This window comes from Melospiza melodia, chromosome 1 (genome assembly GCF_035770615.1).
Source record: "Melospiza melodia melodia isolate bMelMel2 chromosome 1, bMelMel2.pri, whole genome shotgun sequence".
Lineage (NCBI taxonomy): Eukaryota > Metazoa > Chordata > Aves > Passeriformes > Passerellidae > Melospiza > Melospiza melodia.
Window position 1 is genome coordinate 101,904,544 of NC_086194.1, and position 27,883 is coordinate 101,932,426.

A 27,883-nucleotide genomic window follows, 5' to 3' on the forward strand; every position below is an offset into this window, starting at 1 on the left:
AACAGCAGGTGCATTTCCTTCCAGCACTAACTAGGAAGACTTCCCACACTGTGAACTAACATACATGTGTTTGTGATAGAGGTTGCTGAAACAGACTTTAAACATGCAGGTAGATATTAAGGATGTACTGTTCTGTTAATTCCTCACACAATTACTTCAGGAAGGTCAGTCACCATCAGCCAAGCTTCTTGCCTCAACAAAGTAAACAACTATAAGAGAACAAGATCCATCTTTCCTAAAATACTTCTGTTTATTCAATGTGCCAAGAAAGGGCACTTCATGTTGCTCCTGGTTGTGGCCTTCTCAGTCAAAGGGAATCTTCCCAGTTTTACTGTAGCCTCTAGTATCCTCTTTCATATCTCAGTTGTTTCTGCAATTAAGTGTGACTATCTGTCAGTAAATATTTGGTCTAGTTTTGATGGATTTAGACTTCTATACCTGTTACAGCAGTTTAACCAAACAACTCTGTGTAAGGTATTCCTCACCTGTATGATAAATGCAGTAGCTTTACCTGTCAGAAAACAAAATATATTTTAAAACATCCTTATTTAGACAAGTTTATCCAAAAATGAAAAAGAGTATTTAAGATCTAAAAGGCTTCTAATTAGAGGGAAAACAATATGGAACCACTGCAGTCCTTGCATTGGTTTTGTCTACCAGCTCAGCCACAGGGTGATTGCTTTTGTTAAGTTCATTAAGTTCTTTCAGTAGGGCCTGGTAGAACAGTTTAAATAGAGCATGTCCTGGCAGACAAGCTGTATTTGTGCAGAGTCAAAATGAAGTGAGAGCTACCAGAAGCATAATGAGAAATGCTCCAGTTACATCTGCCCTGGCTTAACTCAATTCCATGTTTTACTTAATCAGCTATCAAGTGTAGGTAGGAAGCTCGGTAACAAAACAACTTTTGCTCAATTCAGTATCAGCAGATGAGTGAAGGGGTTACTCCCTAGGGGTGGCCATCAGTGTCTGAGAGGCTGGAGAACAATATAACCATGTATTATTCAATCAACATCCCCTGAAGGGCCATCTCAAAAGCACGACAAAGAAAAGGAAATGAGAAGAGGAGGAGAAGAAGATCATGTTGTTCTGAAATGTGCAAATTATGGTACTTTGAACACAAATTACTTTCTTGAACTTATTTATTCCTTCTTTTATTTTTCTTCTCACCTCATGCTGAAGAGTAGGGTTGGTAAGGTTGATCAATAAAATATGAAGGAGTATGGCAGGAAGTGTCTGATCAGCACCATGCCAGAGTGTTTGTCCCTGGAAAGGAATAAACCAAAATTTTTAAATGGCACTTTCACATGGTAAATCTAGTGTGTTGGTAAAGATACAATTTAGGTCTATATGAAATGCAATAAAAAGGGGATTTATGATCTGTTAAATCAAAGAAACAGCCCAGAAAATGCTGCTGGTTCCAGAAGCGGGACTATGCAGATGTTACAAGCCTGTATATAATAGCTTCCTACAGGGAAAATTATACCATCCTGCAAAGACTTCAATATTTCACAGAAAGATGGATAAATAACAATTTATCTTTTAACAGTGTAAACGCTGAAGTTGACAAAAAATAACTCTGTATATTTTTGATACAATCTTAGTCATCATGGCTATGCCCAAAAGAAAATGTACTATTCACCTGAAATTAAAGGCTTATGGAGAACCCAGAGGCAACTGATACATTAAAATTCCTTGCACAGATTTTTTACTTACGCTTTTTCTTTAATTTCCTCGAGGAATGCATTAGTTTCTGTCTCTGATATCTCTCCATCAATACTGGCCAAATACAAATAAAGGAACGAGAATGTTTCGAAGGGAATTCGAGCTGCTCCACCTTCTGGGTCTCTTGTTAGGATCTCACAGGCCTGCTTCATTGAACTCAGTAAGGACTGCAGGGTTCCAGCAAGAAATGAAAGGAAAAGTATCAGAGCCATGAACATCCTTGCATATCATGGCAAAATCCACACTGTAAGCCATTAAAAGGGAGGGTAAATGAGATGGAGGCGTTATCATCATTGCCTAGCTTTAAACCCCAAATTTACTGTCTAGTGCAGGCCCAAGGATGGAAACAATAATGTATTTCTAGTAGAGGCAGGAGTAAAAAATACCAGAATCTTGTGATGGTTAAAGATTGCATAGGGTAATCTGAGCTCTCTCTCCATTAGGGCCGAATTGCTCTGTTCTGCTACTGTAAAAGCTCCAACATCACTGTATCTAGTAAAAGATCTTTTTGTGTGTGTATATTATCTCAATTGCTCCAAATGAATTCTCAGCAGCAGTTAATATAGATAAGTTTACAACCCCCAGAAAATAAATACAGGTTTGGTAATTTTATTATGATATTATATTACATAATTTTTAGATTATATTTTGGCTGATATTTACTGTTTCCCCTATCTCTATGCAAGTTTCATTTTAATCAATAGTAGAAAAAGCACTGAGGCAAAGGCATTTAAAGAATATTTCAGTTTAGTCAAAGGTCAATAACATCCAAGTTACCTTTAAAAAACATGCTTCAAATCATTAGTTCCAAATATAATTTGAAAAAATACTTCCTTTAATATGGTGTTGACAATCCAATGCCCTATGCATGCTGAGCTATATTGGGAAAAGTGTTGAAAATTTCAGCATTGAGTTTCATTCAAAGACTGATTGGATGCCATTGAAGAAACAAACAAGTAAAACCACCATGCACCAAATATGCACCATATATATTCAAAATATAAAAGCACAAAACCAAACCCACACAGGCTTTCTTCCACCTAAGTCTTAATATTTTTCACTGCAACTTTTTCAAAATTTACTCTTACATTTTCATTAACAAGCAAGCGACATCTATGTAAAAAGAAAGTATTTCCTAACAGTAGAATAGCAATACTTAAAATAAATAAAATATCTGTTTAAGATCTAGAACACAGGCCAAAGAAGTGTCATCGTATAATCTCTTACCAGTTTTACTTAATGTATCTTCTCCCCTGGAAGACTTTTCAGGGAAAAGAGAAGCAGCTGACCCTATGATGGCCAACTCTACATTTTGCATTTGGCTGCCCCTCTACTGTCCTTTCTGGTCCTGCCACCCCAAACTGCCACGGTCTCTCTCACAACACAGCAAAGTTATTCACATCCATTTTGCCAACTTTGAAAGACAATTTAACAGGCTACCTGTGTGGTCATTTCTCCTTTTGTAAAGGCTTTTGTAAAAATGTATTGATGCTTTACAAAAAGGATACTTCAGACTGGTGCTCTTAAGAAGTTTGTATTTGTCTACTCTTGTATCTCAACCATGACCCTGTCTGACTGTGAACACAATTTACAGCTGCAGGAAATGAATGTAAATTTCTCATGTATGTCTTTCTCTCTGGTTCAGGAAACTGAGATCTAGGTTTCATTATGTAGTACTGAAATCAAACCGTTCACCTACTATCCAAAAGGATGGTGAGATGGTGAAATTTAGTCTGTCTAGCTCCATCAGAATGATGTTCCTGTGACTCCATTTTTAGTTTTGGTTTATTTGGGGTTTTTTTGCAGGAGAGAGGGGTTGTTGTCTTTTAGATAAGTAATGTTGCTGTTACTATTTTTAAATTAAGAGAAGAGCCTGAATGACAAGATCATTTTGGGAGGAAGACTAGAATCAAGTAAATAAAGACAGACAGATGGAAAGACAGATGGATAGACACACAGACAGACAATTGCACAGTTGCACTGCCAGGCCAGGCTAACATTCAGGCCTTCCAGATATTGCAACATTCACAAAAAATTATTTCACATATATTTTCTTTTTAGTACCTCTTCTTCCCTACTGTAGAAATCATTAGAAGTATTATACTTTATAAGAACATCAGCTTAATGCATTTTATAATCTTTCATTCTGTTGAAATGCTCTGCTGAGATTTTATTACTGACATTAAAAGAATTAAGTGCAGCTGTAGTAACATTAAATGCTGCTGAGAAAATTTAATTGGTTACACAATCAATTAAAAATGGTTTCTTTAATTTCTCCCTTCACTTCTCCTTCATGGACATTTACACTGATGCCATCAGCATCATTCCTGCATCATCCTCTCTCACACAGGACAAGCACCCGGCAGACACACTTGCTCTTCCACTGAGGACTTAGCCATCCTTCTGGTTAAGTTCCCCAGACCAAAATCTGATTCACAAGGGAAGTAAACACTCAAGCCACTTTACCAGCTGCTGCAAAAGCAATCATCATTCCCCAAATCCCTCTGCATTAATTGTTCTATGGTCTATCTAGCATATGGATCCTAGGCAACCCCTTGTGTTTGGATATGAGGGCTGCTGCTGTGAACGTACCCCACCAAGCACGCTGCACCCAAGTGCCAGAAACTTCATCCATTCCACCTCCTCGCCAAAACTGTCCAACTGCAGGATAGCTTCCAGCTGCTCCTCTGGCAAGCCCAAATGCTTCCATTTTTCCCTCAGTTCTGCAATGGCCACCATGCCTTTGGAAGAAAGCTTTGAACAAAATCATGGTACCACTATAAGAACTCCAAAAACCAGAACAAATTTAAGAACACAGTGTCTCCCCAAAATACTTCAAATACTTGACAGTCTCTCTCCCCAGCCATCCCCAACACATCAGCATTCCTCAATAGCATTGTGCATTTGATAAAGAACAGCTTGTACCTGTTTGTGCAAGACCTTAAGGAGTCCTGGGGTCAAACCAGCATCTTTTTTCTCTGTTGCTAATGGCATTTCGAGCCTCTCCTTCACAGGAAGGGGTTCACCTTTAGATAAGGCTGAAAAATACCTAAGTGAATGGAAAGAGCAACACACCTCAATGCCCATGGCCATTACAAACTGCACAAAAGTAAATTCTCTTACAGTTCAGTGTAAGAGTCTGCAGGCTCCCCCACAGGAGCAGCAGCACCGGGTAAGTTGCCTACATGCACAACTCCCATATTCCTGTGCCCAAAACCCACAATCTTTAGACTTTACTTGCCCCTTTTCATGACACTCTAATAATTCTTAAGGTATTTAACTTATTTTGTGCATGCTATATTCAGTTCTTTTGGTTGATGAACCTGAGGACCTATCTGTTTAACACTCCCCTCATGCACTACCCAAAATGTACATCTGCATATTCACATTGCCACTCAGCATTTCTGTCCACTCTAAAGTAAAATTTAAGAGTAGAGCATAAAGGGCATTGGATGCACATCCTTTTAATTTTAAGGCTATCAACCTTAAGAACTGCCTCTGCCTTAACTGGCCAGCAAACTGAATTGTGCAAGGAAAACTCAGTTTTTATTCAGGTGCATCTAATTAACAAGTTTCTCCACCTGTCCTGCCTCATCTGCCCTGGTCATCCCTGTCCATGTCCAGGTTATCCCATGCTGTGCAAATACCTGCTAAAATACAGCAGGCAGCACTCCAGAACTGAATTAGTGTGACTACAGAAACAGATGCACAGTATGCATGCACAGATAACACCCGGGCTATTTTTCACCCAGATCCAGTTGCTCATCTGATGATTCACAGGCACCAGCACTACAGCAGCAGCAGCACGTGTGAAGCCACAGCTTTGCTCTGCATTGCATGGCTCCCAGGGACGGATCTTGCTCTGCCAGGTCGGGAGCATGCTCCAGAGAGAGGGGCTGCGATGGGAGCAGCAGGAGGATCCCAGCAGCCGCGCTGCTGCAGTGCTCAGGCAGAGCTCGGGGCTGCCCCTGCTCCCGCAGCCCCAGTCCCAGCAGGCTCCAGCTACACGGGCAGCCGCACCTCACCTCCATCACATTCCTAAGAAACGCCACACCATTTCAAGGTGGTCCTGCTGGCTTTGTCCAACACTGCAGCGGTAACAATTCAGCTTCAGATTATTTTCTTTCTAACAGACAAGCCGGACTCCAGCCTGGCTGTGTTAACAACCTCCCCTCCCTCAAACGGTACAGATGTTTTCCAATCCCCCCAGCTGAGAACATCTCACAGATACCTTGCAAGAGCTTGCCCACACAAACCATAGGGCAGGAAAAAAATTATACTGAGCAGTTGAGGTAAAACAAACAAACTGTTAAAGGAGAAACATTTAAACATCTAAATCAACTTTATAGAAAGAGATTTATTATGCCGATTATCACTTTAAAGGTGCAATTTTTCAGGTACTTTTCCCAGAAAGAAAGAAAGAAGAGAAACCTAACCAGGCTTAAGAATTAGAAAGCTAATGTCTATTTTTTCCTTTAAATTCCAAGAACTGAATCTCAGATGAGAAAAGAAATACCAAACCAAACCAAAAGGAAAAAGAGTTGGTCTTTCAGATAGAAGAACTAATAACAAAAATCAAATTAAGGTGCATTTTTCTGAATGGAAATCCAGTTATTTCAGAAGTAAGCCAGCCCTAAACCTCAAGGAAACAGAAAAGAAATAAAATAAATAAAAATTTTTAAAGGCTTACGTGCTGCATTAGTTCACAGAAGTGTATATGCAATGTATATGCTGATGCAATATTCAAAGCTGTGTCCACTATACAGTAAAGAGGAGAGTGAGGTTTTGAGGGTCCATATGTAGAGCTCTCTGTTGTTAGGTGAACACCATACTTACGCAGCTGCCCACTGCAAAACATCAAAAGGCTGAGTCCTGATAGCAGCTTTAGTAAATTGCTTCAGAATATCGGGTAGCTCCGGGGGGATTTTGATCTGCTGAGCACAGAACATGGTTTCTGGAAGAGGCATGGTGTCCAGCCACAAGGACCTGAAAGAAATAAAACAGCAGTTCACAGATGCAGAAAGGGAATGAAAAGCTGTGTGTGCACATGGGAGTGAATAGTGCCTGTCCCCAGATTTTCTCCTGTCCTACTTGACAGCTAGGGTTTCTGGGGTGCTGACAGACTTCAAAGGGTAAATAGACAAAGCCCTGTGTGGCTCTAGGCTCTAAAAAACTTTATGGCTACACCAAGTAAAGCGCATCAGCTTGGGCACCAATCACTGATGGGTGACAACTACTGCTTTAACAGGTGACTTCAGATAGTTTTAAACTGATTTTTCTCCTCAAACCTACCACAAAGAAAATTTGTAAAATGGGCAGTCAAGACAAGTCACACCGCACATGCCAACATGAAAGGTATCTACACTGACAAGTCACTACTGCATGCCAAGGAAAATCTTGGCATTTTTGTACAGATACCAGAATACGCAGATGAGCAAGTCTGTACTGTGTTTATGTATTCAGAAATGCTGTGGCAAAAAGTTACTAATTTGTGCTCGTGACAGACTTTACTTCAAACAATTACAGTGACAAACAAAACATTCACGTGCGCTGCAAGCACATATCCCACTTGGCTCATACAGCTCTACAGGTGTGTCTGTCTCATTCAGGATTTAACTCATTTGTTGCAAGGAATCCAAAAGAAGGGACAGAGATAGGCTATTGTATGGTTCTTGTCCCATAGCAATGGAGCACATTTGGTGGAAACTCTTCTCATCATTTCCAGGACGAACTATGGCATGCTTAATTTGATTTAGCAACAAGAACCTAAGATGGTTAGTTGTTTGCAGAAAGGAGGAGCAGTAAAAGCAACAGCATTAAGAAAGTAATCAGGAATCATGTAACAGAATCCTCTATCCCTTTGGACCTTTTAAAGATAAGAGTACCTGGCAGATGGCTTTCTCACATTAATTTTCCTGTAGCGGAAAAGAAAAAAATTAAAAGTCAGAGATAGAGCAATGGAACTGCTGTGGCTCAAGGCTCCTTTGAGGATCAAGCCATACTTAGAGCTTTATTTATGGAGAAATGCAGACAGGGTACAGCATCTTCATCACTCCAATGCAGGCAATTTGCATCAGAAACAGACTTCAAAGTGCACATTTAATTACCACATTGGTCACACACTTTCAGTAATGATTCAAAAACACAGCTCTAGCCAAGGAACAGAAGCTGAAGGCAAAAAAGCTGAGGATTTCAGGATAACAGAAGAACTCTGAGGAAGGAAAACAGCGGGGTATGCATGTACCCTTGGGAAGTAATCAAATAAAAGAATTAAAATTAAAATCATAAAAAAAAATGTATTGCAAGAGCTGCTTTTCTACAGTAAGCCATTAAGAAGGGCAGAAGTGGCCAGAGACTTCTTGGAGGTCACCTGGTCTGAACCCCTGCACAACCTATGAGCAGGGTGCCAAAGATCCATGTCCAGGTGTGTTCCAAGAATCTCCAAGGATGGAGACTCCACACTCCCCTGGGCAACCTGTGCCAGTGCCTGGTCTCCCTCACAGTGAAAGAAGGTTTCTTGCTGTCCAGAGGGAACCTCCTGCACATATATACACACCTAATGGTCAAAGAAAAGCACAGCTAGGTCAGGCAGCCTCTGCACCCCTTCAGAATGGGTTACTCCCGCTACAGACAAAGATCAGCTCACTACTTTCACTTCCCTCTAATTTTCTACTTTTTTCCTTCCGCGAACCCAAGCCAGCCCCAGGTGCTCAGGAAACAAGGCCAAGGCGTGTCCGCACGCAGATGGGACCGGCCCAGCCCCGGCTGCCCGCGGCCCGTCAGCCCCGAGCTGCGGGCAGGCACCGCCGGCGGGCAGCGGCCCCTCACAGGCCGGAGGGAGCCCCAGGGCCGCCCACGGCCCCAGAGCCCCGGACACCCCCGCGGAGGCCGGCCCGGGGCTCGGGGAGGGCCCGGACACAGCCCCTCACCTGCCCCGCTCCGCGGCCCCGCTGCCCCGGCAACGCGCAGGGACCGGCCGGGGCGGGGCAAAACTCAATGGCGGCGAGCTTTAAAGGGCAACAGCGGCACCTGCTCTTTGTACAAACTTTGGAAAAGGCCCAAACCATGGATGAGGAGATTGAATGTAAAGTTACGAACTGTACTTTCGTACAGTCACAGACGCAGCCTGCAGAGTGGGTCGCAGTAGGCTGGAGGATACAGCGGCGGGACAGGAGCCAGCAGTGGGCCCAGGTGGCCAAAAAGGCCCGCGGCATCCTGCCTGTAACAGCAGTAGTGTTGCCAGCAGGATGGGGGAAGTGATTCTTCCCCTGTACACGGCCCTGCTGAGGCTACACCTCGAATCCTGTGTCCTCTCAATTCAGGGAGGAACTGGAGGGTGCTGGAGGATGCTGCAGGGAAGGGTGTCAAAGCTGGACAAGAGCCTGGAGCACAAGTCCTATGAGGAACAGCGGGGGAAGGTAGGGTTGTTTAGCCTGTAGAAGAAGAGTCTCAGGGGTAACCTTATTGCTCTCTACAACTGCCTGAAAGGAGGCTGTAGGCAAGTGAAGGTTGGCATCTTCTCCCAAGCAACCAGTGACAGAGTAAGAGGGCTCTTTAAGCTGTGGCAGGGGACATCAAGACATTCAGGTTGGACATTAAGCAGAATTTCTTCACAAGAAGGGGTGATTAGACAGTAGAAGGGTCGATCCAGGGAGGTGGTAGAATCACCATCCCAGGTGGTGTTTATGGAAAGACTGTATGGAAACACCACCCTAGCACTTTGTGCCACGGTCTAGGTGCTAGGGTGTTCAGTCATAGGCTGATCTTTATCTCAGACATCTTTTCCAACTTGATCAATTCTGTGAACATCTGAGCCCCATGTAATTGGCAGAGCCATGGCTGGGAAGGCTGGTTCCTGCAGGTGCCTGGGTTCCCTGTAGCCTGCTGGCCCCTGCATGTCCCCTGGCCACAAGGATGTTCTACTGGGTGAGCAGTGTTAGGGTGGCATGTCCATCTTGCCTTTGGCATTCTTGCACCTCCTTTCCTGGCTTGGATGAAATGTGAAGAAATGGTGAGTGAGCTGAAAAAGAGACAGGACAATGTATCCCCAAAAATTCCCTTGGAAGCTGCTGCTTCCAAGGACAGCTCAGCCACAATCAATGTCTGCTGGTCAGGCTCCACAGTGATGGACATTCAGGACAGCAGCACCACCGAGAATCTGGCACCATGGAGAGAGCACAGCCAGTGGCAGCAGCTTCTCAGCACCTGCTGGTCCAAACTGGCACCATGAGGCAGCGTGGGCTCTCCCACTGCTCCAGAATGTGAGGAACCAAAGTGCCCTCTCTGCCACAAAGTCTTCTTTCCACTGTGGATAAAAACAGCACCAGAGGTAACCTGACTTGCATCCTCTGTAAAGATGCCAGCACATCTCTTGGTTACAAAGCAATACCCCTCCTGTACCTTCTAAAATGGACTGTACACAGCCTGAGCACTCAAATCAACTTGGTAATAGGATTACTCATTTCAGAAAGCCTTCTCAAGCCATTGCTCCAAAGAAACTTGGGTGCTGCATGCTCAAAACAGGCCAAGCAGAAGCACACAATCCTATTTGAAGCCAGGCCTTTTTAATCCACATTATGTCTCTGCTGATGAACATGCAAGGCCATGCAGGACAAAGATAAAATTGTGGGTTGTGGAAAGCAATAAGCACACATTTTAACAACTGTTTAATCTTTCATAAAACAGGAACACTTAGCATAAGCTACAGGCTAATTATTTGGCCTCAAAATACTTTACAGATTCCTGTAACTAAAGAAAACAGTAACTTCTGACATATAATGACATACATTTCTACCCTTTAGTTGTTTTAAAGCATCTCCTCATTTAAGAATGTATAGCAAGAAAAACATGAAGGAAACATTATCCTTCAGGAACTCAGAGAATAGAATTCAATTAAACCAATCTCACAGTGCAGTTTCTCAAAGGTGCCTAGTGATAACAGATTAACAACAAGATGCATATTATCTCTCATCTGTGGTCCTTGCACACACTCAAAACTATCCCTAAAATGCTCCAAAAGTAGATGTCATACTCTGAATTCTTCCAGCAATTTGGTCCAGTGCAGTGAAATTATGCATAAAGCTGCCACACTGTATTATGGGAAACAGCAGCATGTAGGTGGAAATTTTTTCCTGCATTTAATTAAATGTATTTTCATAGAATCATAGACTGGCCTGGCTTGGACCTTAGAAATCACCTAGTTCCAACCCTCCTGCCACAGGCACAAGTACTTACACTACACCAAACTACTCAGAGCTCCATCCAACCTTTCACATTTCCAGTGGTGGGGCATCCACATATTTTCTGGGCAATCTGTTCCAGTGTCCCATCACCCTCACAGTAGAGAATGTCTTCCTAACATCTAATTAAACTTACTGTCTCTCAGTTTGAAGCCACTCCCCCCTTGTCCTGTCACTACATGCTCTTGTAAATACTCTTTATATGAATCTATGCTGCTTCCTAGAAGTATTTCCTCCCACTGTGTAATGCAGAGTCTCGTATATAAAGAACATTTAGAAGTATATCCATGGATGTAATTGTTGCTTTATAGCAGCACTGCCAGAAATGCTGCTATAAAGCAGCATACCTTAGAATTTCTGCTGCTTCCTACTTCCATGACTCCTGCTAACAACTAGTCAAAACATCCCACGGACTCTCCATTCTAATCCAGCAGTATTTTTTAGATGCATCACATTCCTTACCTAACCCTAGCAAGCCACTTTGGCAATTTGTATCTGCTGAACGTGGCACACCAGTGCAGCTCTGCACTATTTAGGTTTTAATACAGAAATTCTATCCAATATAAATAAAAGAGCTTTGCACTGTTCTCTGGTTTTGTAAGCAACAAGGAATTCTAAGTAAAACTAGTGTCCTTTTCCAGGAACACAAACAGCCCTTGAAAGGCAAGTAATGTTAAATACCACCCACTCTTCCCATGCCTGATGTAGACACCTGCAGATGTTTGACTTCACCTTATACAGGGGAAAATGCCTCTGCAGCTTTGGTGTTGGCCAGTACTCAACAGGTAAGAGATAATAGCAGGTATGCAGATAAGCAGAAAAATTGATATGCAGAGCTGTGAAATAATTTTGCCATTGCTCCATCTCTCAGTATTATACTGACCTCAAAGCATTCAGTTTATTTTGAAATGGTATTTGACCTCTAGAAATACAATCTTTAAAAATTTTCCATTATTGAATAACTTTGATTTCTGCATATGATTTCTCAATTTATGGTTACTTCTTAATGAAGAAATTAAAACCAGATGCAGTTTTTAAAAAATGCTGTTAACTATGCAATTCTTTAGTTCCAGCTACTAATTAAGAACTGAAATGCCACAGTAAGACAGCTCTAACTTACCATTATGCTTGTAAAAGTTGTTTCCTCATCTCTTTTCAGAAAACAGCTTCTTCTATTTTGCACCCAGAACTTCATTACACTACCAAGATTGAATTCCTTGTTTAATGTTTTTACTATTTGTATCATCATTTCTGCCAAGAGCCTCACTCATTGCCCAGGCTGTACCATGGCCATTATTCCCAAGGCAAGCAGAACAAGAACACTGATCCTACCACAAAAACTTTCCAATGTGGATGTAGAAAAATGGACAGTGACGTCCAAGGAAACACAATGATGCTGATCAGCATGCCAGGCAATCAAACCCCAGCCATTTGTGCTTTGTGAGGTACAGGCCTTTGTGAAGCTTTTTGCAGAGGTCTCTGAAGAACAGCGCAGCTGCTGTGAAGATTTTTATGAGAACCTTTTCGCAAGTATAGGGGAAGGCAAGCAAAGAATTAACACACTCAGCAGAAAAGTGATGTGAGCACTGAAATAGGCTGGAGTTGGCACCTTACTGAGAAGTCACTGATACAGAGCAGTTACAGGCACCGAAGGGCCCTCAGAAACAAAAACAAGTAACTTCGGCTTCACTCAATAGAGAAGGGGCAGACAGAAAAGATGCAGAGTTTTAACTATTTTTAATCAATATAAAATAACCTGTGTAAAAACAGTCAAAGCTATTCTGCAATTAACTTTTTTCAATATGCACAAGATAGCTACAGAGCCATCTGACAGTTCTTGGATGGATGAAGGCTTGTGGAACTAACAACAGCATCAGATTCTCAACACACAAAGGGGACACAATTGTGCCACTACACACCTCCAACACCTCCAGTCAAGACCAAGGTCAACACAAATTGTGGTGGAAGAGTGCACACACACACACTCACACACTTTCACTTTCCCACTTGAAAAGTAACAGGAGCACACACCACTCTGCATCACTCCAGCACAGATGGAAGCCACTGGTACAGGGCTCATCAGCTGTGTCAGAAACAGCCACTTACAAGCTTACTTATCAGGTTTCTATGCCAGGGGAGTACATAGCACACAATAAGGCAAACCACTGAAATTTAAAACAATTTATAAAGTACTGTTATTTAATTCCTGTTCTCTACAACCTCCATATTCTTTCAAAAATGTGTAAAAATAAGATGAGGAGATGAGATTTCTGAGAAGTTCACAATGGGCAGTTCTGGAAACAAACTTTACCTGGGATCTGTAAAGCAGTGCAAATGCCGGCACAACAGTTGGATTTGAAACCAGTTTTCCATTTAAAAAAAAGCAATTACAGATACTGTGAGCTACATCAAAATAGCTGCAGTTCGCATTGCATGACTGACCTGATTTGCTGTTTTCTTTCATGACTTGTAAAATACCAGTAGAAACAGCACAAAGGCTTTTCCTTAATAAATTTTAATATTAAGACCAGTTTGTCTGGATAAAAACACAGTTACAAGTACCACACTACTGCAAATTCTGCATGATGCACAGTAGTGCTCGCAACATTTGAGTGGCAAGACCATTTTGGAACTGTTTGTGAAAGGTAGGTCAAAAACAGAATCTTGGCATAAGTAATAATGTATGTTACCAGTGAATTTATTATTGTGAAAATATATCTGTCCCACAATGTACACCACTGTAAATAATCAAATGCAATATTTATGAACATCAAAAATATATGGGGCGAATATATACTCAGTTCAGCATTAAATCAGCAACAGTAAATGAAAAAAATATTTTGGCTATTTTTCTATGATTTCATTTCACTGGAAATTTTCTAATAAATCACTCCAAAGGGTAATATTTGTGGTTCAAAACCATCAGGACAACAGTGATTCTGTAAAATAGTATGGATCTGAGAGTGACAGCCCAATCCTCCTGCCACTAGATTCAGATGCATTTGGCTTGTGCTCACTGCCTTAGAACATGAGTCCAGACACCAAAGAATGAACCACCACCATCACAGCCTGGACCACATTAGCTCATACCATGTCAGATCAGAGATGCAACAACAATAAAAGGAGATGATACTTTAAAAGCACCTGCCAGATTCTCAAGTATTAATTATATACACACATGGTAAAGTACAGAATACTGAAGGAGAGTGTACTGAATAGCAAGTTAAATGTTCCATTCACTTTCTCATTACAGCAATGGATATTCACATTTTCCACATTGGTCCAGGAAAGATACTGCAATCTAAGCATGTGATTTGATGCTACTTAAAGCTTTGAGATACTGTTATGTGTTTTCTTTATCTACATAACCCCCACCCCCAAATATTACTGCAAAAGAACTATCTACATATAGAAATAACACAGACTTGATTTGGTGGCTCTTGTTTGACTGTGTTCTTGCAAAGAAATCTGCTAACTTTTCCTTGCCTGTTTAATAGCATATGTATTTCCCTGCCCCTCAGGCCATAAATGGTACATGATAAATCACTTCCTCAGCATTATTCCTGTAAAAATTCACAGTGACCAATTCTGAGAGAATTTTTTTTTGGTTGGGTTTGGTTTTTTTTAAAAGTAATTGTGCAATATAAAATTCATACTACAATTTTCAACTTTGGTAACTTACAGAAAAAAGATTTCACGCCATTTAACTAAGGATCAGGTCAGGACGTTGCTCACACTGTGCTCTTCGTGCTGTGCAAGCACATCAGTTAATGTTCATCCCTTTTCTTGAGATCCTGAAAAATTCTAATATTGATAAGAAATTGGCTACAATTTAAGTTGTGAACCTATTTAATTTTTCTCGGTACCTTTAAATACTTCCATCACCTAGCCTTAGTAAATTTTTACTTACTGCTTCAGTTAATGGATTCCTGATCCCAAAGCAAACACCCACCTACCCCCTTCAACCAAACAGAAAAACCCAGCTGAGCCTCAACAAGTACATCTGAATTCTCAGAAGAGGAAATATTTTCTTGATTTAACAGCAACTGTACAATATTACAAACTCTGACACATGAAAAACAATCAGGCAATAGAAAAATGTACAACAGCTTTGGTGTTATACAAAATAATAAAAAAGACTGGACAGCAAGATACATAGTTCATTATGTTCTCAACACAGCAACTTCATTGCTGACTGTAAGACAGTTATTTACTTTTGATACTCTCTACGTGGCCTTTCCACTCATGAAAAATCATACTGTATTACTACAATAAGAACTGTTATGAACACCATAAAATAAGCTCCAAATTTTATAAAAACATCTTGCCTCTTCGCACTATTGCTTTGTGGCACATTGTCAACAGAACAGCAGTCCAAAATAAAGTGACAACTAGATTTAATAAATTAATATACTTTTTAAAGATGTACAATGCACATTCTTTTTAATCCAAGGTTTTAGGGTGTCAGGACACTTCTATATACACATATACAGATCTCAGACAGCATTTACAACATCAGAAAATGCAGATAAGAAACAGAGCCTTAACTGCTATCTTGATGCTACCAACAGAAGCCAAAACACTGCTGAGAGTATTATTGGGAGAGATATCCAAAGACGAGAAGAGTCTATGAAAAAAGGACATGTAAAGGCAAAGGGAAGGTCAACATGTTTAATATGACCATCTATTCTTGTGAAGACTGAGGTGGAGTTGTTGATGTGCCTGGTTTACCAGACTTCCGTTCATAATTCACAAGTCGTTGTCCAACAAGGTACCTGGGATCACAGTAAAAACAGAATTTAACACAAGAGAATACTATTTTGTAACACAAATCCACTCTATCTCCTTTGCTGCCAAAGTAATGTTTTCATTTCAATAAAAAGTTATTCTATAAATTGTAAAGGAACAATTTTAGCTGGTCCTTAAGCTTTCTTAAAGGGAAAGAAAATATCCTGATGCTACTCCATGGAAAGCTTAAGGGCTGCAGGCTTCCTTTAGTGTGATATTGAAAGGAAGTTAACTATCAGAGCAGCTTAACAGTTTTCATACATTTCACATTATTCCTTGCTTCCTCTATATCACTATTCCACGCTTTTTGCCACCTAAATTTCTTTTCATGCTTCCTATTTGCATACTAGTTCTGTGTGTACAAGAGCCCTACACACCTATGAAGTAGTTGCTAGATCAATTGCTAATCTTCTTAATCCATAAAAAAGGAAATTAGGGTAACACCAAAAATAATTTAATAACACAAATAAAAGGTTCAACTAAGCAAGATAACCAGAAAATAATAGGAAAATTATTATTTTTATCAGGCTTCTGAGTAATACAGAGTAATAATTACTGAAAACATCAGAAAATCACTCAAAATTTGGTAAGGACAAACTATCAAAACAACTGAACATTCTTTAACAGGTTAGCTGGACTAATAAGTACAAAGAGTAAGAAAAACAGTTATACAGAAAAGGTTGAAGAAATGGTTTTATAAGCAGCAGCTTGAGATTATTTTAACTTCCACGTATGTTGTAATTCATTATAGTCACTTGTTATTCAAGACTACAGGTGAGACCAACAGTCAGCTTCATTTGTGGGAAAACACACTCATGTTAGACATGGGGAGTGTCTTCCCTTTATAAAGACAGTCTATCCCTGTGTTTATCTACCTGAACCACAGATAAAACATCCGCCAAGAACACTTTGTCTGTTTTAGAGCGTCATTTGTCTACAAAACTTCTTAAAAACCCTTTTAGTCCTACGTATTTACAACACCTGAATTTGACCTGAAGTATTCACATATATAGATACATATAAAGAGGAAAAATTTTAAAAACCCCACTATATACTCACTTGTCATTTTTAATATGTTCATAAAGGCGCTTGAACTGGCGGACTTGGAAGGACAGAATTCCCATCAAAACCACCACCATAAGCAGAAAAGGATAAATGCGTCGCTGAACGAGGTTCTGCATTTCAGCTGTAACTCCTACAAAACAAGACACAATCCTTAGACATTGTAATACTGCTCAACTAACATATTTCTGCTTCACTTCTTGCTTCCATACTTTTTGCTATACTGTAACTTCAGTAGAAGGGCTGTGAAATAAATGACACATCCATTTAGTTCAAAGATCCAATGTGACAGCTGCTGTTCTTTTTAATCTGAAGCACTATGAGTGGAAAGTTTTCCATTAACAGGGTGAAAATCCAGAGTAGAAAAAGAAAAGAGCTTATCAGTTCTTTTTGCCTATTAACTTCTGCTTATCTGCTTACTGACTTGTCCTTGTGTCAGAAAAGTCAATGCAATAATGGTCGGCATTCAAGTGAGACTGAAGAATAAAGCGGGACTTCTTGAACATGTTAACATCGAAACTAACTAGTACAAGACAAGTCTTGATGAAAAAGCTTATATACCCTTGTTCTAATCAAATTATTTACCTCAATTATTAGGAGATAGGAAAGTCTGAAAAAACCCTATATATTTAAAATTTACATTTTAATACTATTAAAACCTCAAAACAAACCCATGATTTTCACCTGTTCTAAGCTTTATTTAGAATCTGACAAGTCAGAAAAAGATGGCCTCAACTCAGTATATAGAGGGACTAAAATCAAAGGCTGATAGTCCAAAGAAAAAAATTAATTAATCATTCCTTTCACAAACTAGCTAGATACCTAAAATGCACAGAGAAGAAATCAGTGTCTGCCCCTCTTCTTGAGTAAGAGGAGGGGCAGACACGGATTTCTTCGCTGCGGTGACCAGTGACAGGACCCAAGGAGCAGCCTCAAGCTATGTTAGGGAAGGGCTTGGGCTGGGTATTAGAAAAAGGTTCTTCCCCCAGAGAGTGGCTGGGCACTGGCACAGGCTCCTCAGGGAAGTGGTCACAGCACCAAGCCTGACAGAGTTCAAGAAGTATTTTGAATATTCCTGGAACATGGTGTGATTCTTGGAAGTCTTTAAACATTTACACTTCTCAGCAGGAGTTTTTTGTTTGCATTTTTGTGGTGGGTTTCTTTGGTTTTGTTTTTTTAATAAACTAAAGCTTGAAGTTTTATTTCCACAAACATATCTATCCTGCTGTAAACCATGAGATGACAAACAGGTGTTCTGAATGCATACATACCCAGTAAAGGTACAACACCAGAAGCTATGATGTACGGCACACACAGGGAAAGTAAGAGGACAGAGATTACGGGCGCTGCCAGTTTACGGATGATGAAGTGTAGGTCAATGTTACGAATCCCATTTGCATATACCTGAAATGGAACAAGTTAGAACAGATCAATTAAGAAAGACTTGCTTTGCACTTACAGTAATAATCAGAAGGTTTAACACAATTCTCCTTATGAAAGGAAATGGGTGTTTCCATGACCACAGCTGAAGAAGAAAAAACTCTGCCAATTTACATCATGAAGGTTCCAGGAAATCATTTAAACAATGCCCAAGAGACCAACTTAAACTGGAACAGAGTTGAGATTCAGCTGCAGGAATGCAAGAGACCTTCTGAAAGATCATTTCATAGAGCTGTGGACAATGGTTCTGTGGGTGACCTGGGATCACTTTGCGCTCTTAACTTACTAGAAGAGGAGCCTGTATTGGCTAATAGAATAAATTATTACATTTTGTAATGGGCAGAAAATAGGATCCTATTTTATTTGGTGGGGCAGACCAGAGCCTCTGTACATAGAGTCTGTGCCTGAAAAAAAAGGCCTCCACATTCTTAAGCTTCTCCAGTTACTACCAGAAGCTAAGGTCAAAACACAACCAGATTAAGCATGGGAAAAAAGCAGTTTTGAATGGCTACCAGCTACAGCTAAACAATGGCCACAGCCAGGCTGTGCCACACCCTGGAAGGCTCAGGAGGGTGGGTAAACAGCCCATGGAGAGCGTTCAGAATGGAACAGGGAGCCGTGGTGTGCATCAAACATACTCCCAGACTAAGACTATATTTCTGCACTGTGGCAGCTGAAGTGATTTAATAATGGACTGTGTGCTAGACTTACTCATGAGGGGCACCTTGTGTACAGAGGTTGGGACATGCACCACAGGCATCACATACAGTGCAGGGCTGAAAAATTACCTTCTGACAAACAACTGAGATACTTCATTGAGATGACAACTATGGAATTTAACAGTTATAATCAAGAAAAAAAATACTTCTAACAAAGCTACAGGCCATGTGCCTCTAAACTGCTCAGAGAAACTGTTCTGTGTTGCTTAATAATCAAAGGGGAACAGAAATTGTGTCTTTCATCTCTAGTGATCTATGAATGGGGTAATCCCTACAGCTGCAGAAAAAGTAAAATTCTGTGTTCTTGACTTGTGGATGTAAATACTGCCCAATATTTGGACAAGTATTTGGACACATACACTTCATCTGAAGAAATAATCATGTTTCTTTCTAATTTTATTACAAACCTGAGAAAAACGCATATATGTATACAAAGCATTTTCTTGAATTCAGATTTCTGATTTTTTGTTTTACTGTTAAGTGTACCTTAATGGATTAGGCTATACAATTTAAAAGGTTTTTACAAGACTAGTTGAATTCTACTCAATTACCCATTACTGCAAGAGTAACGCTGGTTTTTGACACACAGTTAGAAACATAAAAAATGTATTTTGCAGATAATTCACATGAAGAATTTTTCCTACCTGTTCAATAACAGTTTTCAGCCACCACTGGGGACCCATCAGTGTTATGGCAGCAATTATTTTGGCATGCAGAACTCCAAGAGCCCAGTCCTAATTTTGTAAAAATGTATAGTGTTAGCAATAACATATCTTTAAAAAGTCTGGCAACCAAAAGCTTTAAGAGCAATGTGTTAATATTACTTATAAGTGAAAATATAATTATTTTTCCATTTACATGAGACATTGATCCACAGAGATGACATCATCTGCAAATTCCTATGAAAAAGAGAATGCTCTCAAGATTAACTGACATCTGTAAATTTAGCTCCCTGGGACCAGGAAAATCACTACTTCTATTAAACCAAAGGCAAATACAAAATAAAAGCATTAGACTTAAAGCAATTGACTAACATTCTGGTTAAAAACTAACTTACATAAAAGGAAATTAATTTCCTTTCTCTATAGAAGAATAAAAAAAGATACAAAGATGATATCATGCATTAGGAAACAAGTTCTTCTGAAGTTTAATTATTCCCAAAACCCTACCCAATGTAAGAAAGCTTAAAGCAAAACAATGGTCTTAACAAAAAAAGTCATACTCTTTCATGGAAAATTTTTGTTTTGACATAAACTGCACTTATTATGGTATGGAATTAGGACACTGTAACTACTGGCTTCTAGTAAACACTTCACATCGTAAGTCCATCCTTTCTGGATTACAGATATTTGTAAGAGATTTTCAACAAAACCTGCCAAAAATTAACTTTCTTAACCTGCTGGGGAAATACATTTTCTTGAACTGATTATTTAAAAAGACAACTTTTGTTAATGCCAATTCTAAAGGATTTTAAAAATTGTTACAAAAAAAGCACCAGTATTAAAGTTGATTCATGTTTATTTAAGAATGTAACCTCTGCATAACTCTTTTGGGAAAAATGGAAATTTGTCTCAATTTTGATAGTTCCTTGTTCATTTAGAACAAGTCTCAAATCACACTTATCCTATATTTTGAAGAAGTTCTGCTACATGAAAATAAAGCTTATCAGTATACTTCTTTTAAAACTTTTAAGGAACTATTATGCAATATTAAAGAATTTTTATAATCTCTACCATTACAAATTCTTTCCAAAATTGTTTGGAAACCATGATCATCTACCACTGTAATTATATGATGTCCTGATTTTCTGGTCATCTACTCAGCTCAAAAATATACTTGGATTTTAAAATAATGGAATAATTAAATTTGTAGCCAAATTCTCCTTTGCATTACGGCTTTTAAACATTTGGACATTGAAAGTAAATGAAAGCTTAGGGCAGCTTAGAAAGTCACTGTCCCTGAACACTCTCTTCTTATTTAGTAATGGCATTCTAGATGCCTGAGTTATGGTTCCCTCAGATGGGTTTGTTTGAGTTATGACTTCTAAAGTGATGGAAGCATTTGTCATTCAATCCTGTATCTTCATTTCATCTCCCAACTTGCAGGACAGAAATTTGCATTCAGCCTGTGAGACGTGACTGAAGAGTAATAACACATAACTACCTCAAAATTTTGTATTAATGATTTGACAACTCAGGCCAAAATCAGCACGACCCTAAATAATTTAAAAATTACATTCATAATGTGCCTCATCACTGAATTAAAGTCTTTCAAGGAAAAAAAAAATACCAGAACCTCTTGCTGCATAACTGTATGCAGAAAGCTTTCCAGCAGGATTAGAGTATGTGCATCTGTGCACACATACATATAGATATACTAACTTCTTACATAACTTTACAATTATGCTACTGGAAAAATAGCTGATCACTGAAATGCAACCTCTGATGTCATCTCACAACAGTTCAGCTTTTCATAGTTTAAATTCCTCAGCATATCCTTTTGGTTCAAATAATTCTCACATCCAGACTAGCTGCCTTTTCTCTGCCACATACAAACACATTTGTGGAAAATGCTCTGAAGCACCGAATCCACATGAAGCAAGGCAGCCCATACTCCTTACATCAACAGCAGCAAAAGAGTGGGAGCAACTGACCTGCCAGGGATAGAAGAGAGGTGTTTGATCCAAAGGAACTCTCAAAGGTGCGACAATGACCAGTTCAAACAAAAGACCAAGCAAAAGTGGAACCACACCAGCGAGCAGTATAGCCACTATCAATGTCTTCATTATCTAAAAAACCCAAGACATTTAATTAATGTATTTGCCAGAGGATTCTTAGTTTAAATTAAAAAATGTAATTAGAACATAAACACACAGCCCCGGTAAATAAACCCCAAAACTACATAAACCTCTATTTCACACATATACACCCCTAGAAACAATTTTTACTACATGCATAGTTTTGCAATGCAAGTTTTCAAGATTGGGTCCTATTCCATAGGAAAAGGAATTCCAGAAAAAACCATGACTGTGCCTACTAGTTTTCATATAGTTCTAAACCACAGTCACATTGACTGTTATCAATAGGGAATACTGTCCAAAGGCACTTCAATATATTGCATATGCTCGCTCATATGCTGGGAAATTAAAAAAAATAAAAATCCAAGGCTGCAAATTTTTTCTCTGGAACAAAACCAACCTTAAAAATTCAGTCATTATGGAATATTTGACTTAAAAATGGAGGACTCAGAACACAGTATTTGAATCTTTATTCTAAAATTCTCCTAGTTTAACTGCATCATACAAAGTAGCCTGACTTAATTAAGATAATAAGAAGCAGCAAAGAACAAGTAGAAATTAAGCTTTAGCTATGAATTTTCTTGAAGAAGCTAAAATCAAAACGATGGATGAGGTATTTGGGAAACATGGTAGTACATGAAGAACATGTACAGTGTAACAATTCAATAAATACATTAAAATGTCCATAACAAGATACATTTATGCTATTGATGTTTAAAGGAACTAGCAAGAAATCTACTACAGAAATCCTCAAAATCAACACCAAGATAAAAAGTTGGGGTATGAATTTGTTTTCAGGCTGAGAATGCCAACTCCTCATAATTAATATTTTTGAGGAAAATATCTTTATTTGAACCATGCAAGTTCAACAGCTGATAAAGATCTTCCTGAAAATATGCATCAAGCTACTTTGTAGAGATATGGTCATCATCATCTATCAGCTTTATTAGGTTTTCCCATTTGATAATTTCATGTAACTAAACAAGTAAATTGTTAAGTTTCCAGGTGTATGTGAAAATGTAAATGTTTTTGAGAACATGTAACATATGCCATAATAATGCAATAAATTCACTTTTAAAGGAAAACAGAAAAACATACACATACATATATTTAAACATATATACACCCAAACATATTTACACTGATTGCCTTCCAAAAACAGTTAGCCTAGGCAATGGGAACGTAAGCTGCAAAAGCTTCAAAATGGTCTGAAAAGCAAAATGTAGTACATACGACAGAGTAAAGCCTCCAAGCAAAAAATAAAACAAGTGCCATTAGCTAAATTTTGGTAGTTCAGTAGAACTTTTTCTCAAGACTCACCATGAGAGACCATTCTTTGACCTTCTGGAAAATGACTCTACGACCCTGTGGCATCCAGGCCACCAGCACTGTCACAGCTCGGATAGTCAGCCAGCAGACATAGAGACCACAGGCAGCTGTGTACAGCTCATGGATTTTGGCAGTCCCCGTCCAAAATGACATTAACCACCGGCCAGCAAACACTGCAAACACAAGCACTGTTACATACAGTAATGCTTCTGGATCTATTAGGGAAGGATTAAAAAAGTACTCAGCAAATATATTTGAAATATTCCTGCATAAATATTATTCCTCATAAAACAGTTATTTTGGTACTATACTCGTAATGCATAAAGGTATGAAGTACTATGCAAAGGGTTTCAAAAATTATGCCAAATAAACACATAGAAATCCTTTTCCACCTAAATTTTCATTAGGACAGCAATGTGACCTGAGCTACAGCAAAACAAAGCACTGTTCAGAGCCTAAATACTGATCTTCAAAACTGCAACGGCGATCATGCATTAGTGTGTAAGCCTGAACTTAAATTATATGAGCTATCTTTGGGTCGTTTCACTGTCTCATGTAATTTTTTAAGACTTACTGATGGGGCTTCTGAAGTTCTCTGACAAAAATGGGAGACTGATTTGCTACAGTTCATTTTTTAATAGTGTTTTCATTTCCCTAGTATTACAGTGGAATTATTTTATGTCCTACTACTAAAACAATCACAGAATTTATAACTTTGATCTTAACTCATTATTGACTTTAGGATCATTAGTAGAAGAAATAAATTACATGGTATTACAGCAGACAGGTTATGAAATTCTTCATTAATAGAAGAAGGTAATAAATTACATAGTATTACAGCAGACAGGTTATGAAATTTATGCTGGTTGACATGGCTTCATTTACTCCAAATTATTTTTAAAAATACCAAGTGTTCTTGAAGTACTTATTTGGACATTTTAAAGTGATATACATGCCACTTCACAAAATCTCCTAGTGATGTGTCAAGATCACAGAAGGATAGAGTATCTCAAGTTGGAAGGAACTCCTAAGGATCATGGAGTCCAACCCCCTGCTCCTCGCAGTACTCAAAAATGGCACCTTCAGAATATTTAATTAAAGAAAATACTGTAGAAGACCTGGTAACAATCTACATATTTTCCTTCTCGAAACAGTAAAACAGGTGCAAGAATTTCAATTATTTTCCAGTCAATACTACTGAGATTGAAGCACTTGAAGCCCTGTCCTCAGAAGAAAATTATTCTACAACAAAAAGGGAATGGCAATCTCCGTTGTTTAGATTTTTAGATTACAATTTGACAACAAATTATTAAAAATTAGACTAGTTTCCATATTTTTGCCTTTTGATTTCAAACAATGGTTTCAAAACATCTGCCATGGTTGGCCATGGCAACATACTGAGTTGTTTTTAATGATAGTTTACTGTAATAGACTCACCTGGTAAGGTAAGGCAGATAAGACTAGCAATCAGTAATGTTATGCACATGAAAACAATCAAAAGAAATATCTGAAAAAGGGAAAAAAAAGGAAGGGAAGTGCGTAAGAAAGTTATTTAACCAAACCCCAAGAAATCCCAGCACAAAAAATACATTATCCTAGAAAGGCAGCTAAACTAGGATGTTCAAATACTAACTGATGTTTCACTATAAATAAATCAGCAAAAAGAAACCTAACCCCAGTACATGCAGAACACCTGCAGTGTTGTGTATTTCTAAGACTTTCCATTAACTGTTCCAACATTAAAAAATAACATATGAATCCAGAATGACTTAAGTTCTTTGCTTTGTCACATAAAAAAAAGACCACCTCAATTTCTGCACTGAGCAGCATGACTCCCATATAATCCTGAAAGATTTCTAGCTCTGTATGCCATATGAGCAAGACAGTGGTTTTAAAAGGAAAACGCTGCTGACAAAGTTCTTCCAGATGTGCTCAGGTTTCTGTGACCAGAAGCTGACAGTGAAGCTGATTACTCCTCAGCCAGGTTTTCACCTTACCAGAGAATTACTATGTACTTGACTTTTTAAAATATTTTTCAAGCACCAGGTGCTATGAAGTTCTGCTTCACTAATTATCAAAGCCACACAACAAGCAAGCTTGCTATGGGACAGCTAACACCTTATTCCAACAGACTGCCAAGAGACAGTTCAATCTGGAACAGACTTTCCTTGACAAGACATTTGGGTATAAAGGAAGGAACCTTCAGATGCAATACCACACTGACCCAATGTTAGCCATTACTTCCATTCTTCAGCTACACCTGAAACCACACTAAGTGAGCTGTGGTGCAGTTTATATTTAACTCAGAGTTCTACTAACAACAAAACAGCTATCTAGTTTAAGCTGTATATTGTTCTAGAAATGTAAGTATTTGCCAATAAAATTTCCTTTCTAATTTTAAGGATTTAGAACTTTCAAGCATTATATGATGCCTTTCTATATTTAATACAGATGTAGAAGCAACAGAAGTTCTCTGTTTATTTTCTTAATGAAGCAAAATAGTTCTAAACACCCTTCAGCTACAAGACCAAAGTATGCCCCCTTGAAAGCCATGCCTTGTTAGAGGCACACCTGAACTACCTGTTTGAGAGGGGCTTATTGTCTTTCTCTCCATTACTTAGTGTAAAGAAAATAAGATGTCATTGACACATAATACTCAACATATATGGGACCTGTAAATAAAATTGTAATTGAAGATCTTACAGGCATATATATATATATATATATATATATATATATATATATATATATATATATATATATATATATATGAGCATGACTGCAACTCTATGTTTTGAAAGCTGCAAACCACATAAAACAGGACCAACCGTGTGATTCTGACAACATGGGCTAAATCTTTCTTAGAAAAGAAAACTTCTCAAATGCCTTTTTCTTTTCTCTTGATGTGTTAGGTATACATACCCTGAGTGGGAATTTTAAAGGCCTACGATAAGGCTGGAAACCCACAGGTCCTCCCTGTTGAAGTATGGCTTGATGGGCCGCATGGAGACCTTCTCCCACAACTGGAATGGCATTATTATTGCGAGCATGCTGGTTGTTAGGTTGCTGATTTGCATTGTTTTCGTTCTCTTCCTGATCACCAAGTAGGTAAGAATGAAGATCCCTGCAACAGTCAAAATTTCAGTTTTGTTCTGTTTGGTATGAATGAGAAACTTACAGAAATATAGGCCTACCCAGAATCCATACAGGTTGTACAAAACTAATACAGGAGTGCTGGCAGAATCTTGATTAAGTAAAATAAGCCTTTTTTGGTGACATACTCAATATCATCATAAACACAATATCGAAGGGAAGTGCTGCTGTGGATGCAGTCAGAATCCCATCACAAGGGAAGATCACTTATCTGTTTGACTGCTTTAAAAACACCACCTGGTATTAAAGGTGTTGTGCACATGAAAGGAAAATGACATGGATATTTCAGTTCATGTAAGCACACAGCTCTACTAACAGCTCTTATGTTACCATCACCAAGCTCTATAGGAAACAAGGGCCTTCAAACCTAAACCATACAAGGATGGTGCTGCATTGCTATGGACGTGCTGTCAAACTGCAGAGGCAGGCAGAGCCTTTCAAGAAGATTCTAAATTGCTCAAACCTGTTCACAGCTTTTTAAGAATATCAATCCTAGGAAAAAATCAATCTACTTAAAAATTATTCTGTTGATGTTTTCCACACATACAATTAGCAAAATTTGAGTCTGATTAAAACTGAATATTTAGAACTTAGTTTTCCTCAGCTTTAGCAGAGTAAAGTATGTGCAGATATTCTATTAGCAATGAAATTTACCCAACAGTTTGCTTTTTGGGAATGACAGAGCAGAAGATTTTCATATGTGCTAAACTAAAATTACTGAGGAGGTAATTTGCAATTGTCCTAAAGAGCGGCAACAGTGGAGTAAGAAAAGTAATTTCTATCATAATCTCTAAAACTCTCGTGTTACACTATACTTAAACATAATCAAAACTTGGAAAATAATTAAAACTTCTTCAAAATGTAAACCAAGAGAAGAGGAGGTGAGCAGAGTTTCTTTATGAGAAACTAAAATAAACATTTTGGGTTACAGTGAAGAAAAAATCTTTCATTCATTCACTCACTTTCTCAGACATAACTTGGCAAAGAATAATTCCTTATTCTAAGAGTGCAACATGGTGGGAGAATGCCAATATCCTATGAAGTTAAACTGAAAACTGTACAGAAACAAAATCAACCTTACTTTTTTCTTGACTAATTTGGCAAACAAGTGATGAACTAAAAAATAATTTCAAGTGCTAGAACTCTGCCTGGCAGTACATTAACTTACTTTATTTGACAAAGAAATGGTTTTATCCTTCTCTAAAATCTGAACTTGCAACTTTAAAACCACTAATTTAAGTTGCTTACTTCTTCAGCTCAACGTTCTAAATTATTTTTCCTTCTTATAGTAAGAAATCTAAGAAGTGCACATGAATTTTATTTAGATGATTCATGGAAACACACTGCTGATATTTATATCCTTATTTTCATATAATAAGGGAGTGAAGAAGATGTCAGTCATACTTTTACAGATTTCTTTCACTAAGCAAATGCTGTAATGGTATACCAAAAGAATTACTTGTCAAAGGCTAGTCCAGAAGTATGTACATCTACTGCTTAGAAGAAAGCAATCACTATAGAAGTTTTTCATAATGTCTTTATCTGTAGAAAAGCTATTAAACCTACTTGTTGGGATAACCTTCTGGAAAGCTCCCCTCATGTGTAAAGGCCCAACTGGGCACAGTGGTAGTAGT

At 38.6% G+C, this 27,883-nt stretch overlaps 2 protein-coding genes across 3 annotated transcripts in view; both read right to left on the reverse strand.

Annotated features, from left to right (window-relative positions):
• Window positions 1-468: 468 nt before the first annotated feature.
• Window positions 469-8,667, reverse strand: ROPN1L (rhophilin associated tail protein 1 like). Its single transcript, XM_063162808.1, has 6 exons — window positions 8,652-8,667; window positions 6,559-6,708; window positions 4,648-4,771; window positions 4,315-4,476; window positions 1,714-1,889; window positions 469-1,263 (listed from the first exon to the last, which is right to left on the reverse strand). The coding sequence occupies exons 2-6, from the start codon at window positions 6,687-6,689 to the stop codon at window positions 1,200-1,202; spliced, it is 657 nt and encodes a 218-aa protein (XP_063018878.1). The 5' UTR covers window positions 6,690-6,708; window positions 8,652-8,667; the 3' UTR covers window positions 469-1,199.
• A 4,460-nt stretch (window positions 8,668-13,127) lies between these two features.
• MARCHF6 (membrane associated ring-CH-type finger 6) overlaps window positions 13,128-27,883 on the reverse strand; it is a 44,214-nt gene continuing 29,458 nt past the window's right edge. For both annotated transcript variants that reach the window (XM_063162820.1, XM_063162814.1), the window contains exons 19-26: window positions 26,019-26,220; window positions 24,534-24,603; window positions 23,088-23,269; window positions 21,624-21,758; window positions 19,615-19,704; window positions 18,083-18,215; window positions 16,809-16,944; window positions 13,128-15,736 (exon numbers count right to left, since the gene is read on the reverse strand). In XM_063162820.1, coding sequence (XP_063018890.1) covers window positions 15,646-15,736; window positions 16,809-16,944; window positions 18,083-18,215; window positions 19,615-19,704; window positions 21,624-21,758; window positions 23,088-23,269; window positions 24,534-24,603; window positions 26,019-26,220 — 1,039 coding nt within the window. In that variant the 3' untranslated portion in view covers window positions 13,128-15,645. The remainder of the gene's footprint in view (window positions 15,737-16,808; window positions 16,945-18,082; window positions 18,216-19,614; window positions 19,705-21,623; window positions 21,759-23,087; window positions 23,270-24,533; window positions 24,604-26,018; window positions 26,221-27,883) is intronic.